Source organism: Patagioenas fasciata, chromosome 1 (assembly GCF_037038585.1).
Source record: "Patagioenas fasciata isolate bPatFas1 chromosome 1, bPatFas1.hap1, whole genome shotgun sequence".
In the NCBI taxonomy this organism is placed as follows: domain Eukaryota; kingdom Metazoa; phylum Chordata; class Aves; order Columbiformes; family Columbidae; genus Patagioenas; species Patagioenas fasciata.
The window spans coordinates 208,674,374-208,689,890 of record NC_092520.1 but is presented as its reverse complement, the minus strand read 5'-3'; the positions used below and the strand labels follow the sequence as shown (position 1 = coordinate 208,689,890).

The 15,517-nt window shown below is 44.6% G+C and overlaps 1 protein-coding gene across 2 annotated transcripts in view; it reads right to left on the bottom strand.

The window, feature by feature from the left end:
* Positions 1-10,246: 10,246 nt before the first annotated feature.
* Positions 10,247-15,517, bottom strand: part of UPF2 (UPF2 regulator of nonsense mediated mRNA decay) — a 58,342-nt gene continuing 53,071 nt past the window's right edge. For both annotated transcript variants that reach the window (XM_065841550.2, XM_065841570.2), the window contains one exon: positions 10,247-11,542. In XM_065841550.2, coding sequence (XP_065697622.1) covers positions 11,533-11,542 — 10 coding nt within the window. In that variant the 3' untranslated portion in view covers positions 10,247-11,532. The remainder of the gene's footprint in view (positions 11,543-15,517) is intronic.

Below are 15,517 nucleotides of genomic sequence, written 5' to 3'. Positions count from 1 at the left end.
GGGTCAGCACTAAGTCTGGGGGCTGCAGCCCCAGGTTCCTGCAGGCAGCAGGAGGCTGGGTTGTGGTGTTGCTGCCCCAGGTTGTGCTGGGGGCAGCTGGAACCCTTGACATGATTGCACTGTTTTGAAAAGGGAGAGGGTTTTCTTACTGTATCTGAAATACAGGCGGTGTTGAGCTTTTGTCTAAGTATCAGGAAAGGGTTGTCAGGCATTGGAACAGGCTGCCCAGGGCAGTGGTGGAGTCACCATCCCTGGAGGGGTTTAAGATGTATAGATGAGGTTCTTAGGGACATGGTTTAGTGCTAGAGTTGGGTTATGGTTGGACTCTATGATCTTAAGTGTCTTTTCCAAGCAAACTGATTCTCTGAAAAAGGACTAGCAGGTCTGCCCAGGGAGGACTTGGAAAGAGGTATTAATTGTGGCTCTTCATTAGAGCAAATATCCTGTTGGTAAACCCTTCTCTGTGCCTAAAACTGTAGTAAGTAAAGCCATGTACTACATGAAGTTAAGAGTCTAGCTGCTAATAACCTGTATAGGAATTTAGCTCTATTTTTTGTATCTTGTTTTGTGTGTGTATGTTGCTGCGATTTTAATTGATTTCCCAAGCTCAGCCTGTCCCTGAGCTTTCCAGGGCTGCCTTGGGGCCTGGGTGCAGGTCTGAGCCAGGACAGGACAGGTGGCCTCTCCTCCGTGTGTCCAGCTCCAGCCTGGAACCTGTGGGAGCAGATTTAATTTGGCTCAATTTATAATGAAACTCAACCGAGTTCCAGCACCTCACCTTTGCTGTAGGGTAAAACCTCATGCAGCGCCCCGGTTACTGTCAGCCTTTCAGGTGGTGGCAGCTTTGGGAATAAGCTTTTCATGTTTTGACTCTTTCTGTGCTTGTTTCATAAACACAAAAAAATAAGTTGGGCTAAAGATGGTAGTTCTAGCTCAGCAGTTGGGGCTGGTTTTCAGTCCTGTTGGAGGCACGGAGTGACTGTAATTTATGCTCCTGAATGAACTCAGCCTCTTTTGTAACTGAACATACAAAAGTGTATTAGAAATTACAGAACAGGTTATTGGGCTGCATGGTTGTTCAGCAGTTTTGTGGCAGAGCAGCTCAAAAGCGGGCTGTGCAGGGAGCCTGTGGGATGGAAGCTACACCACCCAGCCCCAATGGTTCAGTTTTCAGGTTGTTCTGTACCCTGACAGCACCCACAGCTCCAGAGAACTTGTTCTTGATGACTTGGACCTTCAGCAAGTTGTTTGTCTTTAATAGTTTGGCACTGAAAGATGGGCAGGTGAATGTGAAGCAAGTGGAGGAGCTTGAAAGCCTATTTACCTTGTATAAACACATTTACCTCTCTGTGTTACCTCCCAGCCTTTCTTTGGCTCGGAGAATCTGACAACACCTTGGCTTGGCTTCACCTGCCAGCCTCCTTTTAATATTTTGAGATGCTGTGAGTTTACATCCCTGCTGGAACAGCCCCAACAGTTCTGCCAATCCCTTATTCGTTCATTTAGCGTTGCTTGGCCACTACCTCAGGAGCGAGTTACATGCCATAGATACATGATTTTGTCCTTCCTTACTCCTGTTAATGCACCAGACCAACCTCTGCCAGCACAAGCTTGTGTACTGGCACTAGGAATTGAGTTTAGCAAGGCGATTTTAAGACAGATATTATCTAAGATATGGATGTTTCCTTAGATGTGGATCTCAGATGGGAGGAAGTGTTTAATTCATCACCTCTTGCACACAACCCTCACCTGCACAGGGTCCTGGTTTCAGATAATCCCTGCCTCACGTCAGGCAAAGGCAGAGGAGGATTCATCCTGGCGTTGACTCCCAAACTATGAAATCTTTTCCCCTGAGGTAAGGAGGGTCCTTAGGCTGGATGGAGACAAACCCTTCCAAGGGAACACACCCTTCTCTTGCGTGGTTTGTGTTTGTTTGGTCTTCTTTCTCTTCTCAGAACGGGGCTTTCTCCTCCCAGGGGAGGAAATGCCTTCCTTCACAAGTCATGGGTGCATCCCTGGGCAGATGTGTTCTTACCTCAAGGGATCATCAAGGAAAGATTATTTTTGTTAATACGGCTCTTCTCAGCCTTCAGATTCTTTCGCCGAGTCTCCTTGCAATCAGCAAAATAAAGAAAACCAGAAGAGCCGTCAGTAACTTCAGGATTAAACTGAACAGGCCTGAGAAGAAACCAGAGAAAGCAGCTGGGAGGCTTGAAGCAGCAACTCAGCTTCAGTTTCTCTTCTAGGGGTGAGGCTTTGCTTTAATTAAAGTTTTACAGGGGCATAAGAATCACAAATTAATTCTGAGAGGTTCCCCAAAGCTGTTGAGGTGCTCTTATCCTTGGACCATGGGGGTCTCTGTATCACCAAGAAATGCAGCTGTTACAAGTTTTGTAGGTTATGGGGTTTTTTCCTATAATTAAAACCAAAAAACCCCACAACCTAATCATTCCCTTACCCAATCAAATAACTTGATAAAACTAGTGTGTATGTTCAAGGTTTAAATCTAAAAGAAAATATATAAAATACTTTGTTTAACCATCAAATCGGGGTACAACTCCAATTCCAAAGCCTGTGAGATGAACATCCTCTGTGTCCTTATGCCATCAAGCTGCTGCCTGAGGTCTGGCACAGCTGTTGCCTTTATTTTCCTTACTTACAATTGCTGTCCCCATCCCAGTGTCCCCAACAGTCCCTCAGTGGTGTCACCTCCCCTGCTCTCAAACCAGCCCTTCCTAGCCCTGCCACAGCTGCAGCAGCAAAACACTGCAGAGGGTGGAAAGCAATGATTGCTGCACCTTATCTATTGCAAAAATCTGCAGTAATTCCTGTTTGTGAGGTAACAGCCCCGCGTGGAGCTGAGTAACCTGGAGCAGGTTGGGTTGGGATGTGGGACTACTCGAGCCTTTCATTGAACAGAAGTGTGTCAGCTCCTGCTGCTTTGTCTGGGGAGCCCTGACATCCTTCTGCTCGCTGTCCTGGTTTGCAAACAGAAGATTTCAGCAGAGGTACTGAAACAGCATCTGAGAGATGAATGGGAGCAGGCTGGGCAGGGGCTGCTCCACACACAGAGCAGCCAGACCTGGGGATGAGAGCAGCTTGGTGGTTACTGCAGAACAGCAGAGAATCAGGGAACAGTTTGGTTGGAAGGGCCCTTCAAAGCTCATCCAGTGCCACCCCTGCCATGAGCAGGGACATCTTCACCACATCAGGTTGCTCAGAGCCCCGTCCAGCCTGGCCTGGGATGTCTCCAGGGATTGGGCATCCACCACCTCTCTGGGCAACCTGGGCCAGGGTTTTACCACCCTCAGTGTAAAAAATGTCTTCCTTTTGTCTGGTCTGAATCTGTCCTAGTTTTGTTTAAAACCAACACCCCTTGTTCAATGGCAACAGGCACTACTAAAAAGCCTGTCCCCATCTTCCTTGTCAGCCCCTTTTAAGCACTGAAAGGCCACAATAAGTTCTCCCTGGAGCTTCTCTTCTCCAGCTGAACACCCCAACTCTCTCAGCCTGTCCTCCCAGCAGAGCTGTTCCAGCCTCAGTCATTTCTGTGGCTCCTCTGGCCCCTCTCCAGCAGGTCCACGTCTGTCCTGTGCTGAGGACCCGGAGCTGGACCAGCACTGCAGGTGGGGTCTCACCAGAGCAGAGCAGAGGGGCAGAATCACCTCCCTGACCTGCTGCCCACGCTCCTTGTGATGCAGCCCAGGATATGATTTGATCCAGGGCTGCACTGCACACTGTCAGCTCTTGCTGATGCACAAAACTACATCCAAGCTCTGCAAATTGTGCACAGATCCAGCTCCCAGTGCCACCGCGCTCCCTTCACATCCTCACACAGACTCAAGGGCAGGTCTCATCTCCTTGAGCCACATCCCAGGATTGGCCCTGCAGCCTCACAGAGCTCAGGGCAGCTGCATCCTCCATGAGCCTGGAGAGCCACACCAAGCTGTCCCACGGCTCAGAGTCCCAGGTCTTGCTGGGCCTGGCACACACGGGTGCCAACAGCAGCTGGCACAGCTCTCTGCTCTTATCGCTGACCTGGCCTCCCTTGTAAGTCACTTCCCTCTCTGAATCAGCCTCAGACATCACCACCAGGATCACTCATTTCCTCAGAGGTTTGGGGAGGTCAAATTCACCATCAAACATTCATGATGTATTTTTTTCCCATAACTTCAACAGCAGTTCTCTATTCTTTGGGTTTTTGTTATTTTAAGCATCAGAAAACTGTGTAATTTTTTTTAATCTATTCTCTGCCTGCTTATCCATCCGTGCGAGGAAGGGCAAGCGCTGCGTTTCCCAGCTCAGAAAGCAGGGCAGGGATGGTAAGCCAAGAAAAAAGGAGCAGAGATAGAACCTTGACCTTCCGGTTCCCAGGCTTGGGCACTAATCCGGAATCACCTTCCTCTCCCCCCCCCGCTTCGGGAGCACTGAAAAACCAGCAGACTCACGTGTGCGATGAGCTGTTCGTACTCTAATTAACAAAGATAACCACCCACTGTACTGATGCTCAGAGGGTGGAATGATCCCAGAAGGAAAAGAGCATTTGTACAAGTTCTGATGGCAGGAGGGAGATCATTTCTTCACATTTAAACATCTATTAGGAAACAGTTGTCGGCACATTTCTATTTCCAATCTACAAGAAAGCACAACGGTTGAGGATCAACAGCGTCTTCAGGCTTCATGACACAAACTTCATTACCGTGGAACATTTCCTGCCTTCTAAACGGATTTAGTTTGCCTGATTGTGTTTAATTTTTATTTACGGCAGGAGTTTTCCAGAGTGCTCAAGCCCAGGAAATGGGCCCTGTGTGCCCAGCACAGCAATTCCTTCGACATCCTATAATAAACCCTGAGAGCGGAGGGAACAGCCGCGCTTCCTCCGAAACCAAACGCTGGTTTGATTTTACCTTGGGTGAGACTCACAGCTAGTAATAAACCCCTTGTTTCACAGGGCGTGGGATCTGGGACCAACCTGAATAATAAACCATAATTACACCTCTCGGGCGTTACAATAAGAAAGGGAGAGTTTGTCCGAGAGTTTGTTGCGTCCATCTGTCCACTGGAAAAGAAAAGCTGCGGCAGGAGGGGATGAGGAGCCCATGTCTGCCTGCAGCAGCCCAGCTTAACTCCCAGAGAGCAGCAAACTGATGCTCCCCAAGCAGGCTGCCACGAGCCCGAGCAGAACCAGAGCCCCATCACCGCCTGAGGAGCTGCTCAGAGCAGGGATAAGAAAAGCCAAACCTGCCTCTGAGATGCCTCTCACTCCTTGGGCTTCATTTCCGTCACAGGAATGAAACTTCCAGCAATTTAATAACCACTTACGGGATTATTATAATGGAGACACCAAACCTCTCTTCAGGGGGGTTATGAGAGCCCTACTGATGCATTCAAGTTTTGCTTGCCAGGAGAGAACCTCTGACTTTTAGCTTACAGTGAACAGATATATGAGAGGGAGAGATCTGTGCGTATATGTTAGATATATCATTTTTAAAATTGGATACTGGCCCAGCAAGGGGGACAACCAGCTCACCTGGACAGTGACACTGCGGCCAGGAACGTCGGTATCTGTTGCTGGTAGAGCAGACATGGGCTTCCAGCAGCGCAGTCCCCAAAGGGCGAGCGGTGGCCCTGGCGCTGGGCACACGCGGTTGTGCGATGTCCTGGTCCCTGTGGAAGTGGCTCTGAAACTGGTGGCCCCGGGGCACCCCCGGCTCGGGAGAGGTGGTCACAGTCAGTCGGTCACTGCTCTTCCACGGCGTTGCTGGTTTCACACTCAGGAGTTGCCCAAAAAGTAAGCCAAGGGTTCAGAAATCAATGTCTGTCCCAAAATGGGGATATTTTATCAAATTAATCAGAGTAGGGGTTTTTAAGGAGCAGTAAGTGGCAAATTGGAGCCCTGAGCAGGCTCCTTGGCTTCCCCAGCTCCTGTATTCGCATTTGCTTTCCCTGTTTGCAGGGGAGGGAGAGCTGACCGGAGAGGCTAAAGCAAAATTAAGTCTGTTGTTAAAAGTGTTTCAGCATTTCTTCTGCAGTGAGCTGACTGCGGTCAGAGCAACCCAATTCCTTTGCTCATGTGTATTTTGAGATGTTCCATGCCCCAGCACACCCTGCCTGAGCCTCTGCTGCCACTGGAGAGGACACAGGTCTGCCCCAAACTCCATATCGTATCAGCCAGTCCCACACAGATGCCTCAGAATCATAGAATGATTTGGGTTGGAAAGGACCTTCAAAGCTCATCCAGTGCCATGAGCAGGGACATCTTCACCCAGATCAGGTTGCTCAGAGCCCTGTCCAGCCTGGCTGAATGGACAACGTGTAGATAAATTCTAAGTTCACATTTTTCCCCAAACTTCAATAACTTACATCAAGCGGATGGCGCAGACCGTGCAGCCAGGGACCTACTGCGATCACGCTGGTCTTCTCATTGCACCCCTGATCCAGAGCTGCGTGGTGCCCATGGGGGACAAGAGCATCACCAGCATCCCAGGTCCCAGTCACAAGCGTTAGGGCTGTAAAATACAGTAATGAAAGCTTGGTGGGGGTGGCCTAATCAAAAAACTGCAAAAAAAACCCTAAAAAACACAAAACAACCACCACCACAAACAAACCAACCAACAAAATACCCACCCACAAACATCAAAGGGTAAATACAACAAGGTTTTCAAGCTCTGAGTTGTGAACCGTGACTTGTTTCCAGCACAAAAGGTCGCTCCCCTTTATCCCACTTCCAACAGGAACTTTTCCTCTACAGGTAAATGTCAATGAACAAATAAACATCAGCAAAATCGGAATTTCTTCCTCCTTTTTAAGCATCTCAACCATTTATTTATTTGCCTGATGGCTCGGATCCAGGTAATGGAGGGAAGGAAGGAAGGAGGGACTCAACACACTGTTTGTTCTTCTGACAACAGTCATAAACACCAAGTGTTTTAATAGCACAATTACACCCTGACAACAATAACATAAAAGCAAAGTTTATAATTCAAACAATACAAGTAAATATTTTGACATTTACTCACTTGTTGATTCTTGCCCAGTTTCCTTATCCCAGTTCACTTGGAAAATAACCTATTTATAGCGGAATTCTGAGAAGAGATGGTGAAGTGTCATCTCCCATGAGCATCCTCAGCAGGGCTAAGGAAAAACCTCAGCGTGGAAATCAGTGACGAAGCTCGAAAGAAAAGGGAAATTAAAAAATAAGATTTAATGTATTTATTGGGGGCAAGAGCAGCCTCGTCGTATCATTATTATTGTATTTATTTTGAACATACTCACTCAGCTGGCTGGGATACGGCCGGTCCCAGCAGCACCGGAGGTTGTTCAGGTTGAACGCGTGTGGACTGTGAATCAGCCTGCCAAGCTCACAATTACCGCTTCACCAGGCACAGCAAACAAAAACACACCTGAAAACCTGATAGATCACACAGTCTCTACAATAGAGAAGTGGTTTTCTAAGCCTTAATATATGTAAAGTTACATTATGCATGTGTGGCACGGTGTATGCGCATTGATGGGTTTGCATGTATTTTTATCTCCATAACACAAACAGTAGATCTGACATTTCTCTGAAGGCTTGGGAAGGTAATGAAAAGGGTCTGAAAACTCAGCAATTTTTTAAAAAAAATATTTAGACCCTTTTTTGAATTTTATCACATTACAGCATTGCAGGGTAGAAAAAAGGCGGCCCAGAGGGCCAGCTGGAGTTGAAGGTGTTGCCTGTGAGTGTTGATATTCCCAGGTGAAGCTGGTCCCAGCCACCGCGGGTCCATCTGAGCAAGGACTAACAGCACCTCAGCTCAGACAGACTGCCAAGGGATGTGCTATAAATCACAGACCGGTTTGGGTTGGAAGGGACCTTCAAAGCTCATCCAGTGCCACCCCTGCCATGAGCAGGGACATCTTCACCAGCTCAGGTTGCTCAGAGCCCCGTCCAGCCTGGCCTGGGATGTCTCCAGGGATGGGGCATCCACCACCTCTCTGGGCAACCTGGGCCAGTGTCTCACCACCCTCAGGGTGAGGAATTTATTCCTAATACCTAATCTAAACCTGTCCTCTTTCAGTTTAAAGCCATTGTCCCTTATCCTGTCACTACAGCCCTCTGATGCCATCAGGTGCTCATGGACATGTGCACATTCAGGTTTCTCAGCTGGTCATGAACTTGATCTCCTACAAAGAGGAGGGACTTCATTCTTCCCTGCCTTGAGTTTTAGGGGCTTGAGAGATGGGAGAAATAACCATAGAAAACCGAGGCAAAAATAGTAGCTGAGTATAACCACATTAACACATCTTCCTGCTGTGAGCAAGGCAGCTCCACGAGCCTCACCCATCTCCAAACACCTGGACCTGACCCGAGTCCAAATTCTTTCCAGAGGACGGTAAGATAACAGAAATATTTTACATAATCAAGGACATGAAACAACTGGATTTAACTCTTTCCGTGCGTGTTCAGGAATGCTGATTTAGAAATAGACTGTGCAAGAGGTCCCTTGAGAAACGCTCTGGAGGAACCTCCTCTGTCCCACCAAACGCTGCCACCGCTTGAACCGGGCACCACTTCCCCGTCACACCCGCGGGTCACTGCACGGCAGGAAAAGAGCAGCAAATATATAAGACATTACAGGGTGTTTATTCGCATTAACGAAGTTATCTGTGTAAAGCACTGATACTCACAGAGACAAACACTCGGGTGGCAAAACCGCTCTGCAAGGACAGTGCAGAGCCCACCAAGGGGTTGCAGGGCCAGCATTCGGAAAAGCAAAGAATAAAGAAAATACAAACATCTTTATTTTGCTGTTCAAGCCCAATTGTTTTGCTCACAGTGATCTTCCGACATAATTTTATTCAGCCTAGCATTAGAATAATTTAAAACTAAACTTCAAAAGGTTTCGCTGTATTGTGGTTTGATGTCATGGGAATCCCCACCTGACCCCCAACTATCTTCAGCAAATAATATTATAAAGATATTTCCATTGATCCAAATTCCATCCAAGGCATTAAGATCGGAAAACACAAAATAAAGCTAATGTGAATTTGCTTTTTTTATTTTTACACAGTTATTCAATTTGGATAAATTAAATGCCTTTGAAACTAAGCAGCACGTTGAAGAAAAGGAAGGTGACTTTAGTTTGAACCACAATTAGATGCTTAATTTGCTATTAGGAATCGGTGGACATTTTTCATCAGGGATGCGGAAATTAGATTTGACCAACGAATACGGTCATATTGCTGTACAAGACGCTCCTGGAGGAGCTCAGTTACAAATGCAGTTAATAAATGCAACCGTAAATTGTACGTGGGAAAAATAATGATATTAAAAGGAACGCACGGGCTGTTTAAAGACTTGAAATAAAGACCTGGTTCTTCCTGCGGCGTCCTCCTCCGCGCAGGGCACAGCGAGAGCAGATGCTCCTTTGGAAAGGTGGGTTTGGGGATGCTCAAACTGAGATCGAACCTGGCAGAAATCTAGAACACACACACCTGGCTGCGGCGTTATTAAAATCTTCAAGCGACAGCGCCATGGAGAAGGTGCTGTTGTCACTTCTGATCCCCAACTGTCGCGGCAGCGCGGGAACAAAAGGAGCAAACCTAAAGCTGCACTTGCAGTTTCCTCCACTCTTCCTGCTCAATTCTGTGATGAAAGAACTGAACTTTAAAAAGTAGGTATACTTTAAACACCCTGACGACTTCTCCCCAAACCACCCGGGCAAACTTACGTGTTTCACAATTCACTGTAACCGCCTGAGCTTACGGCCAAAGCACAAAGCTGCTGTCTATTTCGGGACCACCTGAGCACAGCAACAAGAACACTATTCAGCCAAAATTTCACTTAGGTTTTTAAGTGTATTATCACCAACAGGAGTTCTGCTCTTTGTTGCTGTTGGTCCATCACAGCATTTCACTGTTTCATGGGTCAGCCCCAATGCAACACCCCACAAAAGGGAACTTCATCAGTATCAACCTACCAAACCCCAGCTTCATTTATCTGAGGTTAAATTAAATGCATAGTGTAGCTTATGGTATGTGAAATCACAACCTCAGTTTCACAATTCCTTGCAGAACAGCAGGAAAATGTTGCATTGACATTTCCAGAATGCTTCTTGGGGCAGGAATCCTCCTGCTTTGGTAAAACACCACCTACTTTACGTCACTTGTATGAAGCGCTGCCCGAGCGCGGTGATACACCACAAACTCCTCAAAAAACATCGTATCAGAAGCAGCAAAGCAAATGTAAAGAGACAGACGATAATTCTAAATTACAACACTTTATTGCAGCATTGGCAAAGGTCAGATTTCTGAAGCTGGTGAAGATCGGGCGGCATTTCTGTATGAAATGTTACAGTTTTACAAGTCTCTCTTCCTACATGCAGAAACCAAAACCAGTGGTAAAAAGGATTTTAAAAGAGCTAGAAAATAAGAATTAGTAGTAACATACAGATGAGCTCCTTAACTCAATTGACTACCTCTACCTGAAAGCAAACAAAACACTACGCTAATAAATAACAGATTGTCAGAAACAGACCAAGAAACCTCATTTCTACTTAGAAAAAAATAAAAATTCTACTTGTTTCCAGACTTAAATCTTCGTTTTTTTTTTTTTTCTTTAAACTTTTTTCGTTTGTTTGCTTGTTTCAATTGACACAGAGGCTTCTCAACCCTTGAAGATCAACAAAACATTTGGATCCACTCCTTGACATCCTCCCGTGAACGCTGACTGGCACGTTTTGGTTTTCAATGATACATACAATGGGCTCAGCTATATCCCTGTCCTTAGGCTGGTGTCAGGCTGTTCCAAGCAGTACGAGTCAACACCCCGTGTTAATCAACTTCATGTTCTATTTTAAACCTTAACAGACGTTTTTACCTCCTTTGCTCTTGAGTTTTTCGCTCCTCCCCACTCCCCACCCTCCGTTTCTTGCTCATCTGGCAGCAAAAGGTAATTCCTTAACCAAAAAGCTTTCTCGCCGAGGAGTGTTTGATAAGAAGTCATCCTACTTGTCAGGGTTCTCTTTCAGATTCGCAGCCGCCACAGAATATCCTTCCCGCACGAAGCGCTCCATTCAGGGATAACGTAACTTGCGTCAAGTTCTGAACTTCACTCTCCCACATCCTGAGCGTCAGAGACCTTTCCCGTTCCGGCATAATCCATCTGAATTCCAGGTTGATCTTCGTTTTCACCGAGCTGCTCGCTGGTCAAGTTTACCACCTCGTTCATGTACTTCTGCTCTTCTGAGATTAACCCTCAACGCGGTTCCCGTAACAAAAAGCGCTTTTTTTTTTTTTAATTTTATTTTTTTAAGTATTTTTTTTGGTAGGCCATGACTGGAAGCTTCCACTTGTTCTGCGTGGGGTTGGGGGGGAAGAGGGGAGGCCGTCGTCTCTGCCCCACGGCCCCAGCCTGTCCCAGGTTTCCATTCCGAATGCTCTAGACTGACATGCTGAGATGTGGCCGCTGCTCTCATTCAATCGCCGGAGGACTCCACTATCCACAACATCAGAGATACAGGACCTAATGAAATGACGCTTGCTGCTGGATCAACGTCTCCTACGAAAAGAAAGGAGAAAATAAATAGCTTAATATATCTAACACCACATGGGTTCGCAGCTGCTCAAATCAACCGTAGTGATTTTGATACTTCACTCTCTACATATTTAAGTTACATATTTCTATTTACTGCATAATTTCTTTCAAAAGACCAAACCAGGTAAAAGAACATAGATCATTTACATCAGAAAAAGTCCCCTGCAAAACCTGAGCAGATGAATCTAAAATTGTTCAGAAATAGCTGCCTTTTTCTCCCAAATAAGATGTTGAAATACTGAAGCGCAAAGTTGATTTGTGAATTTACTGAAGTATTAGTTTTAGTATTAGTATTTAGTATTAGTTTTCATTTTCTTGTGCAGCTTCTTAACATTTAGATGTACTGTAGAAACATTAGTGAGGGCTTTCTAGAGTCAAATCATTGGTTAGAACGTTTTTGAGAGACAAGAGTTGTATTAAAATCTCTGATCATCCCTTGTTCGTGGAAAACACATCCCTACCCACAAAAAGTCACGTTTAATTCTCTTAAGAATGTAAATATACATTGAAAAATTCCACGAGTTTTTAGGCATGTGATTCAGCAAGAGCAGAGTAACGGAGCAGTAGCACTAAATCAGTGTCACTAACTTGGGCACGTTGTCAGTTACGGTGTCTGGGCTGGTTTGCAGTTGATTTGTAGACTGCAAATTAAAATTTAGTCATACAAAGCAAAGTAAAAATGAGACATTTACAATGACAAGAAAGCTCCAGGGGGACACACCCAAATCTTTCGTCATTTAAGCAAAAGATTTAATGTTTCTTTACATTAGTGTATAAACCCGAAGCATTTGTTGAACAGTAATTTAACCTAAACCTAAATTTTATTGCAAATCTTGCAAGGAGAATGTTAAACTGGACAGAGTAACTTCCATATTTCTTGTAACAGATAAAGCTTTCACAGTAATTCTGTATTCACAGTAACTCTGTATTCTCACGTATTGCTTTGTTTTGTTATCCAATATTTGTGTATTTTAATTTAACACTGTACATTTTTGGCTGGAAACACTGAGCTGATGCATCACTAGCACTTACTGCAGCGTTGCTTCTACTACTTGGTTTTAACCACGTCTTAGTGTTGTGTAATGTAATATTCCAGTCCTTCGTGGCACGCTCGGTATCGGGAACAATGGCGAAGTGGTTGCAAAAGAAGTGAACTTTGATTTGAATACATTTAGTGGAATGAGAGAGAATGTTACAGAGAAGAAACCTCAAACATCAGTGAATTGCATGATTGTGCTTTCACCGCTCCATCTCCCTTTAGAAAAGAATAATTGATAGAGATGGAAGGAGAAAGTTTAGGAGTAGCTGCACGTATCTAACTTTGTAAAACTTACGTCCAAACAACAGCGTGTTGGCAGCAAATAAGGCCGAGTGAGCGGAGTTTCAATGGATTAGGGCAAAGTGATGCTGATAAAGATCTTAGTAGCGGTTTTCCCCAACCAGGTATTTCACATGACACTTCTCTCCCAACTGGTAAGCTCAATCCAAACCTATATTTGGCAAGGTTAATCTTAGCACATAGTTGTAATTAAAACCATCATGAAGTCTATGTGCCAAATGAATCAATTTTTTGCCATCTACTCCCTCAACTCCCTCCCCTGCTACGAACAGTTATTGATTTGTATAAAAGTCTTCTCAACATCACTGTGTAAGTACTAATACTCCCTACATACTCCATGTGATAGAGAAACACACACTTTTACATAATCAGGGTTGGCACAGAACACCAGAACTTGTAAAAACACACAGAAACATAACAACATAGTATAGGGCAGGAAACAATCACAAACCCATCACACACGTCAAGTTGGGAGAACTTAAGTCAGGAAAACAACATTATGGCTTAAAATGAAACATGCCCACGAGAATATACGAAACCAAGCCCCTCTCCAAACACCTCAAAACTCACTTGCTGATTTGCTTTTCATGCCTAATCTCAGCTTTGGTGCTCTCTCTGTCTCTCTAATCACTTTAACCCAAACCAGGAGCGTGAAATAGAAACACAATGAACACCTGGAATTTATTTTTCTGGTTTAAACATGATACTCTTTCGGTTCTTTGTGTGCCTTGTTCTGCTACAGGCTTTTTCTTGCTTCCACGTGCGTGAGCTTTAGTGGGAAGGCCAGTTTTTCACAAGGAAAACAGTAGCCAAAGTTCAGCCTCCTGCTCTCAACCAGTCCCTGAGATAACTCAAGGAAATCAATCTCAGCTTCCAGCTAATTCTGCACATATTGCTACTGCTGGTGTGGCTACGTTCTCAACAGCAAAATTGGAAATGATGTTCCATAGAATATTAACTAGCGATTTGGTATTGAAAATGATAGTACTAGATTTTAAGTAGCTGTTCTCAATCGAGCTGTGCAGGAATATATTCCCTGGAACAATCACATTTCAGAGTACGTTTCTGGACAAATACCAAGGTGCCCTCATCATTTCCTGACCAATCTGAATTCTCAACCTCCATACTGTAAACATCACAGATTCATATAAAAAAAAAATCAAAGCCATAGTATGCAAAGTGAGTTACCACTAGGAAGGTGTTTTGAGGACTGGTAGTTAATTTCCAAAGGGCCACAAAGCCCTTTTTTTTTTGTTTGGGTTCTTAGTTATTTATATTGAAATAACCTTTTTAAACAAATGAGTGTGCTAATAAATAAAGACTTGCCTTCCTTTCCCTTCTAATTGTGATCAGGTCTCTCTTCATCTTTGTCTGGGTTAGACGGGCATCTACACTTGCAGAGCCCAACAAGCACCATCTTGCCAAGACAAAAACCTAAGGATGGGGCTTTTTCTTTTCTCAGTTGCAGTGCTGCAGGATTTGGGATTGTTCCCCATCATATTCCACCCCTGGGCTTCCCTGTTCTCACCCAGCCAAAGAGGCAGGTTTGCTTTGCTCTGCTGGGTTGGAATGGTTTTCCTGGGAGGCTGCACGAGTGGGCGAACGTGTTGGGGAAAAGGATGTAGAACAGGACCAAGAGTGACAAATAATAGGTCAAGTTTAAAATACTGGTGAAAAAGACGACAAAGAATAAGGTGAATTGAGCTAGCGCATGATTAAATAGAACACTGAATTTTTTAAGTATTTATGATAGCTAGAATGCAAAGAGTGGACCAATTTAATCATAAAAATCCCTGAAGCAAGAGCAAAATATGAGTGTTAAAGTGATGACCTCTCAATTTCTTTTGAAAAGACTACAAGAGATCATTGAAAATGACAACTGAAGAGTTCAAAAGCAGTGTGATAAATGGATAGATTTGGCAGTTCGAGACAGGGCTCTGCCAACACCCCAGAGTCTGTGGGGTTTGAGAAAATGACACCAATAGTCTCCAACAATCAGCTAGACTGAGCCTAACAGAGAAACTGGATTTAGGCTGCACAAGACTTCTGATATGTCAGCGAGTAGCAAATTCAAAGCTTCGAAGTACAAGATGGGTCAATACATCAACTCCTAGTGGGTGATGCGTGAAGTGTATTCATCCAATAGCCAAAATAATTCATGTTAAATTCATATTTTTCCTTCTTATCCATACTCTAATTTTTCAGCATTAATGACTCTTCATTATGAGAATACTTAGCTCATAAAACCCTAGCATCCTGTTATTATCTTTATGCTTCATTTTTCTTTATTCAATAGGATAAATAAGAGGCAGATGCAAATAGGAGACCTGAAATTACCAATTAATTTGAATATTATTTAGTTTGCCTGCTTCCATCAGCATCCCAATGGGCCCTTAGGCACAGACAGGGCCTCTTTCTTTATCATACTTCCAGAACAGCAGCGAGTTTTGAGGTTACTGCTTTTAACAAGGAGAGGTTTAACCAGGTCCATTCTCTTCTCTACAGTCAGATTTCTAACTGCAATTCTTTTTTTCTTTCTTGGCAATCAATGTTTTTAAATTGATTTCATAAAATGCAGTTATTTCCATTTCACTCCACAA